Source organism: Saccoglossus kowalevskii, chromosome 21 (genome assembly GCF_978046115.1).
Source record: "Saccoglossus kowalevskii chromosome 21, keSacKowa6.1, whole genome shotgun sequence".
Lineage (NCBI taxonomy): Eukaryota > Metazoa > Hemichordata > Enteropneusta > Harrimaniidae > Saccoglossus > Saccoglossus kowalevskii.
Window position 1 is genome coordinate 10,244,898 of NC_140661.1, and position 8,130 is coordinate 10,253,027.

Sequence of the window (8,130 nt, forward strand, 5' to 3'; positions counted from 1 at the left end):
CCAGTGATCACGTGATTACCTATATATTAACGTCTATACAACCCATGCGCTTGACACATTTTCTTGCATAACTATCGGTTCCATATTATACCGAGATTTACTGCACACCTAGTTCATGAAAGGCGAAACAAAAGTGTGAGCTTCAATAAAAAATTGTATTGTTCTGCCTTACTGTACTCTTACTGTATTTTTAATCTAACAACAATACATAGTGGTTAGTTACGATTGACATATTCAACTTGAACAAAATTATCGAGTTTGGAGGATATATTTTTCAACATTGTATTGACATTCCAATGAAAACAAAGTGTGCTCCCTTGCTGTCAGATTTTTTTTTTGGATGAAGCTGATTTTTTACAGAAATTAGTTAAAAACCAACAGTACACATAAGCCAAACCATTTAGTTTATCATTCAGATATGTTAATGGTGTACTTTCCATTAACAATCCTAAATTTAGTGATTATATTTCAATGATATGTCCAGTTGAACTTGAGATTAAGAGGACTACAGAATCTGAGAGACGATTGTAATTTTACTATGATCGAAATTCACCCCCGTATTTCCCAACTCATTCGACTAAACTATTAAATCAAGGGTTTTGTACAGAACGACTTTTTGGGGCCGGACACAATGAGCTTGTTATAAAGATGATCTCCGATGGCCTCAATGTTATTTGTTGACTGACAATTTCCACTTGTTGCAATATTTATTTTTTAGTTTAAAAGGCGCTGTAAACCTATAACACTAATACTAATAATCTGCCAGGTCATCGGGAACAAATAGGTGGAAACGCCGATATGAACAAGTGAACATTTGCCTGTGAAGCTTTTACCCAAATTGTTTAGAAAGATATCCATATTTAGAAAGTAATCCCTCATGATCAAATCATTAGGTGTACGAAGATTTGCCTTTGCATTCTAGTGCAATATTTAAATAATATTAAAAGCTTTGCGCCTGCTATTAATTTTGGCTAACTTATAACAATAGATTTTTAATAGATTGACTTATTGATTCTATTATATCAAATAGAAATGAATATTTCTGTAATCATTGACAATGAAGATATGCCACGATAATTTTAGCTCCATCCTTACTACCTTGTTTTATTAAACGGACAACTCACAATTGCAAATGTAGTCCCTTCATGGAGAAAACAACCATCGTTTAGTATTTTAGTGAACGAATAACAAATTATTAAATTCTACTGGGAGGTAACTAGGAATATTAGGACAAAAACTGTCAAAACCAGATGCTTTACCGGTTTTGAGATTATCAATGCTTTTAATCAATTTATGGTATGACATCTTTGCGTTTAGGTCACCTGTCTTGATATTTATATTGTGTAAAACTTCATTAAAATCGCCTATCAATGTTAGAAATATTTAGGCTAACTAAATTGGTAAAATACTCAAATCATTCGTCTTCTTATAACAGTGACAAAATAAAAAAATATAGCCTTTTTATTATCCTAGCGATACAAAACAACCTGGGATATCACTATGATTTGTACCACCATACTATGTTTGGTTGAAGTATCCGTTAGCTGGCCTTAGTCAGATTTGTTTATCTTGTCAAATTTCTCCAATATATTGTTTGTAGATTTAGGTATATGAGATTTGATTCATTTTTAAAAGTATCTCCATTTATTTAATTCAGTGAATATTTAATTGTTTCACTGTTTTACTAGTATATAGATGGACGACTGTTAATTTCATGACCGTGGCGATATTTAAGTATTTTGGACGGACCAATGACTGTCAGATTTAATTGATTTATTGTCGATTACTTGAATATATGAATATTCTTGTTATCTTATAAATGACTAGACTGAGTGCTTAGATATTTCTTTCTGAATACAATATGTCTACATTATATTGTCTAAAGTATATTTCTGTAGTATATAGTGCTTCAAGAATATATGGGAATGATTAAGGCCACACATAGAACATAATTTAAAGATGTAAGTGGTCAGGGTGTACTAGTACTAGCTTATTACCAAGGTTTGTCATTGTAAAAACCACGAGACTTGTTTTTTGTTTCTCTAATACTGTTGCATTTGTTTCCGTTACCCGTCCACTGTTCCCTTGAGCTAAATAACCACGGTATATGTAACAGTAAACGTGGTGACATGAGCGAATATAACACTATTCGAAGGATAGAAACAAGTATTATGACTTACTCGTAATCAATGGTGTCTCAGCGGCCACTTTCGACTAAGGTCCACTATGTGTTATGAATCAACTCATTCATCGTGTGGTTTAGTTAGACACGTACGTTGGTGGCGCGTTTCGATGTTCCTGCTCGGAAGAGAGGGACCGCAATGTTATGGGTAGCCACTTGAGGGCGTTATTTATATTCTTCTGATTCACCGTACGTAATCTCTATCTTTTACGTTCTGTTCTCTATTTCAAATGACGATCTTCTGACATAAACAAACATAAGTTGATAATTTTAGTAATTTAAGACAAATTTACATCTTTATTTGTTTATATATTTAGCGATGAACTCGAATTTTCTGGGACGTGTGACGTCACAGATTCTTGACGAGATGTACATGTAGGTAACATTTTCCCGCTTTTGTTAACAACACTTAATGGGCTACATTAAATAGCTAACTCCTCAAGTTCCCTCTTTTTTTTAACTAATGTATTATTTTACTGATTCACGACATACCCACGCGTTGTTACGGGAGTTTTATTTTTATGCGGCATTAAATCCGTTAGTGACGGAGCATATAATTTCAGCGCTTTGTCGTTGTATAGAAGAGAGATTAACAGAGATTGGTTTATCAGATACAACAATATAGTTGTGTATAAAAATTAATTACACATAATAATAAAATATATTTCGGTGGGTTGTTGCAATAATCTTTTGCCAAATTGTTTTGCAGATGGTACACAGTGAACCCGCACTTTGTGTATTACTGTGTACAAACTACGTAATTTGCAATCGTGAAATTACTACACAAGTGGGTAGTGTTATATTTTACGTTTTATCCTGAATTTGATTCGCACTCAGAAAAAAACGAACGATACAGTGTGTGCGTATGTTGCGGAATAAGCAACGTGTGTTTCTATGAAAGATATATTATGTTTACAGGTCGCGCGTCGTATCAAAGAAAATCCGCCGACATACACAGTTTCAACTTGTTAGAAAGTGATTTACGCAATGAGTATACATGGCAACCTAACGACCAAGCGGTTTTGAAATGCTCGCAGAGACGAACACATATGAGTTGTCACGTAGCGCCACACCTACTTGAGCTTGCTGACATTTCTTCGTTCATGACTAGTTGTTAAAAGTGTACCTACTGTGCGATACATCGCAAATGATGACATCGCCAGCATTCGGCTTCCACTGAACGCAATTCTAATAATCGCTAAATATCGGCGCCACCCGTAATTTTATGAAATTTACACTAACATTAATTGCCAGTGTGTTCTTCATTCACGTGCGATACACCTCATTATTCCGACGTAGTTCTGAAACTGAGTAAAACTAAACAATCTACCGTAACTTTCACGATTGACGTGACGCAGTGTATGTATATTCGTCGCCGGGATAAAAGACGACCTTACTGGTCTTTGGACAGTTTTATTATAATCCGTTTATTGTGTTTGTTAACTAGTGTTGATCTGACAACGTCATTCTGTAAACACACATTAAACCTCGTATCGTTTAATTGAAACATTGCCGCCTTTGTTGAAGCCACATGTTATATGTTTAATGCGTTTTGGGAAGTACTCGACTCTGTCAGTACCTCGTTAATTGACCCACCTCGCGCCGGCTGAAACTCGGCATCGAGTTCTCTACATTAATCAAGCATCGACGTGACACTGTAACAGCAATTTTTCTGATGCCCTTTTCCTAACTCGAGCTCTGTTATTCAAACAATAATGAATATTACACAGGCTATATTAGATGAGAAAAGGAGTATATTGTAAGATAATGAAATCAACATTTTGTTATAACGCGACTTGTGGTTGTCACGTAGTACAACATCGAAAAACGACATATGCATCCATTGTTTTGATTAAAATCTATTTTATACGGTACGTCTAAATGAGGCGAAATATTGAATATTGTTGATTCATACTGTTTTCCTTGGTTCGTGTGTTTACGCCAATCACTGTGCAACTGTGCAGTTATCGTCAGGTCAATCGGGTTTCACGTGGTGTTAATCGACCAATAGGAATACAGAGTTTTATGGATAATCGACACGCGCACGGTATTTAATAGTTGACTAAACTCAGCTTTTCAAGTAAAGTTTACATATACAACATAACATTGAAAACAAAAACCTTTCGTAAAAAGACGTAAGTCTACACACGCGACCCGCTAACATTGACATGTGAAATATTAATAACGCAGTCTGTACCAAATATGACAGAAACAAGAGGTCTTTGACAATGATTAAAGCCAATATATTTGTTGACGCTGTTCAATGTTGTTATTTAGCTTGCATATATATGTTGCTATGGTAATATATATACAGGGCGGTATTAAATACACACTCATATGCAGTTATGACGTCACTGCCACTCCAATCTAATGCTTAAATGTTACGACTTCGAGGGAGTGTTATTGTCCCCGACCTCTCATTGGATAATCAATCATAAAATCAACACGTGATCCGTCATGGCCTTGTTTAACTAATATGTTATTTGTTTTATTTAATATTATTTGACTCGCTGACTGTATACGGTATACCTAATTGTCAGATAGGTATGAATTTCATGTGACCGGCGTTGGAAATAAAACGGTATTGACAGGTTTTGTCCCAAAGTTTGTTTTTTCATCATGAAAATAACCTGACAACCACGGAAGCTGTAAGGAATCTTAGACAAGGTACAAGAATTCTTGGTAAGCAGCAGTGTCAATGCACTGTATACAACGCGGTGTAAAATTGGTGCGAATATTTCCGCTGACGTTACAGTCACCTTATACCACCCGTGGTCAAATGACCGACATTCAGTTTTCATTGCATAAACTGACTTTTTATATGTTTAGAAATGTGCACGGGCTCTTGCGTTAACTCACAGTTACTAGTTCTAGTAACCGTGGTTTACTCATCGGCAAAATCACATATTTTCGCGTCTCATGTTATGTAATATCTCAAAAGAGTGTGACATTGTGAGTACGCTGGCCTCAAATAAAGGACGCTCGGCGTTCTTTTGGTACATTAAATACACTGTGGTCATGGGTTCACACTTTACACGCACGTCAGGTAGTAGAATACATAATGTTTTAACAATTTTCGTACATGTTTTAAAAAAACAAAAGTTTAACTTCTTGAAGTTGATGATGGCGCTCTTCAGAATTTCACTTTTGCTTTAACCAATATATGTATGTGGGTCATTTATACGCACTCTCGAGCGTTAAGTGACTATAAATAACATGTTAGATTTCTCCGATAACTTAATATAACGTGTCAACAGGTAATGTATTATAGGACAAACACACATGTATTGCAATGATGATACGAGCGTTCAACATACTTCCTGTATTTTCGTAAAGTTGAACGAGCGGGGAAGTTAGTCTTTTCTGAAATATGCACAGTTTTACCATCCTTGAAGTATATGCTTGATGATAGCAGGCAATAATATATAATAAATATACGGGATATCGAGAATTTTTTGAGGATTTATTTCAATCTAATAAATTTTCGACTCGAGGTGGAACAATAGCATGGACATACTTCCAGGTCACGGGGATGTTTTACAATCATATATCCAGCCTATTTTAAAACGGTATACGCATAAACGAACACGAAATATGGATATCGTATACTATGTTATTGTTAGATGTATTGAGGTGAACGCAAGCAAGGTATATGATTCCAGTTGTCTACGACCTCACACATTGACCTACTCTGTAGACGCACGCACCCAAAACTTTTCAATGAGAGTCTTACGGAATATATATTGTGTGATATTGACAACACAAAACACGAGTTGTTACCCCTCGCCCAATCAACGAGCTCCTTCAGCGCCAGGTCACAATGCCGACTATCGGTAATGCAAAAAGGCCTTGTAACGTGTTGTGTTTTTTAAACCAGCGCTGATGGGAGAATGGAGAGAACAATGCAGAAATAATGTACCCATCTTATTTTACGTATGCATTTCGTAATCCTCGCCTGTGGGCGGTATTCAGACCTTTTTTGTTTGGACCTGTGGTATGCTGGAATGACAGTTCAAATCAAATCCCGACTATACGAGTTTATGCCAGACTCGAGTAGCAAACGTAGTAGCACATTCTTTTAGTCTTTGGTTGTTAATCGTAGTGCGCATGCTCGAACTGCAATTCTTGATTGATTCATCGATTTAATCTTCGTGGGTTACACACCAAAGCAGCGGAGTACAAAGTGTGTGGGCACAGATCACAAGGTGAGTCGGAAACTCTACAGTGCACTGCGTGAGAACGTGAACTCGTTTCGAAGTCGTTCGCTACTTGGGATTACATACTCGCAGATTTTCACCGTGACGGATACTCAACTCTGCGTTGACCATTGCGGGTGAAGGAATCAAGGTGTGCCCAGGCAGGGAGATGCCACGACACTGTACGTTCTGCGAAGAAAAGCTAACTTGGGCTGTTTATACATAACGTTAAGTCACGTACGATTGCCTCGCTAATTCAATCGGTGTTCTTATTTAAAATATTAAGCATATTTAGTTGTTTTCTGTTTGTCGTTAAGTACACGCTGAAAAACACGATGCGTACACACGCACTTTTTTGTGTTTGTCTTTTCATTTTTGTCTTGTCCCTTATCGCGAAATCAAACGACGTATCGCTGGAGAGCAACGTTTGGGGCGAAGATGTAATCGAAATACAAATCGCCGTCATTCTTCCTAAGGACACTGACACACCGCCGGAAATACGACACTATCCGTACAGGTTCGAAATGGCATGTCCCGCGATCGACATCGCTGTTGAAAAGTTGAAGATGGCGGAACATTTTTTCGGTGGACGGAATGTGACCATGACAATTAGGAAAGTGGACTCTGAATGTTCTAACGCCGTTGCTCCGATTCGTGCCATAGAGTTCATCACGGAAAAACAAGTAGACGTATTTCTCGGACCTGCGTGTGACTATGCCGCCGCAGCCGTCGCCAGATTCGCCGCTCACTGGGCCATACCTTTCCTGACGACTGGTGCTAAAGCAAAGGAATTTGCGATGAAAGACATGGCTGATTACCGCACACTGACACGAGCTCACGGTCCCTTTTTAAAAATGGCCGAGTTTATGATGGAAATATTGCGTACGTTCGAGTGGAAAAGAACCGCAATTATTCTCAGTGATAAAGACACTTCCCTGTACAGAGACTGCTGGCTGTTCCGTGGTGCTCTGTTTCATTTGTTTCAGGGTGCTGGTTGGTACGATCCTGGCAAGGACTACCCTGGGTACCAAAAATTTGAGGAGGACCTTGATCCCAACTATCGCGAAATCCTACAAGAAATCGTTATGCCACATGGTAGAAGTAAGTGAATTAAATTATATATATATCGCTAAGCATTTCCCAAAATGAAGCATTCAAATACTCATCATGTCTACGCGTGAAACGAAATGAAGGGCTATTTTTAAAGAGTACAAACATATTCGTGTTATTTTCTGACCCGACAAATAATGTATTCTCGCCAAAGCGAAACGTAAATGTTGACTCTGGTCTCGCATTGTTATGAATGAGCACGGGCGTTTATCTGTTCGTGATACTGCCGTCCCCACCTAGAGCCACATTCTTCTTACTTGGCACAACATGAATGACGGCGCATACGTCCGAAAGTGCCGACGCGTGCTGTTAAACAATATTTCAAAATTACGTGGATCGGCTATTTCCTCAACGAGGTGGTATTTAAAACGTTTGCTAATTTGCGACAGTGAGAAATGCGATCAAGCACTAAGTACCGTCGACGTATGTGGTTCCACAATTGCACCCAGGGGAGAAGCACGCACGTATCTACCACTCTCAAAGACACGATTTTACAATGTAACGAGCGTATTGGGTATACGAGTGGCTTCTGATCTGTCAACAGAAGAAAAAGTGGTTATATTTATTAGCAGACAATCGCGCCACTCTAGTAATTGAACGTAAGACGTATATATACGACCCCCATATATTTCTGAATGCTTT

General features: G+C 37.8%; 1 protein-coding gene across 1 annotated transcript; it reads left to right on the forward strand.

Moving 5' to 3' along the window:
• Positions 1-6,713: 6,713 nt before the first annotated feature.
• LOC146729618 (atrial natriuretic peptide receptor 3-like) lies at positions 6,714-7,487 on the forward strand. Its single transcript, XM_085495436.1, has one exon. It carries the CDS (start codon positions 6,714-6,716, stop codon positions 7,485-7,487), a length of 774 nt encoding a protein of 257 aa, XP_085351562.1.
• Positions 7,488-8,130: the final 643 nt, after the last annotated feature.

Bases quoted from the DNA above. Each gene is read 5' to 3' on its own strand.
- LOC146729618 (XM_085495436.1), top strand. From the start codon at position 6,714: ATGCGTACACACGCACTTTTTTGTGTTTGTCTTTTCATTTTTGTCTTG.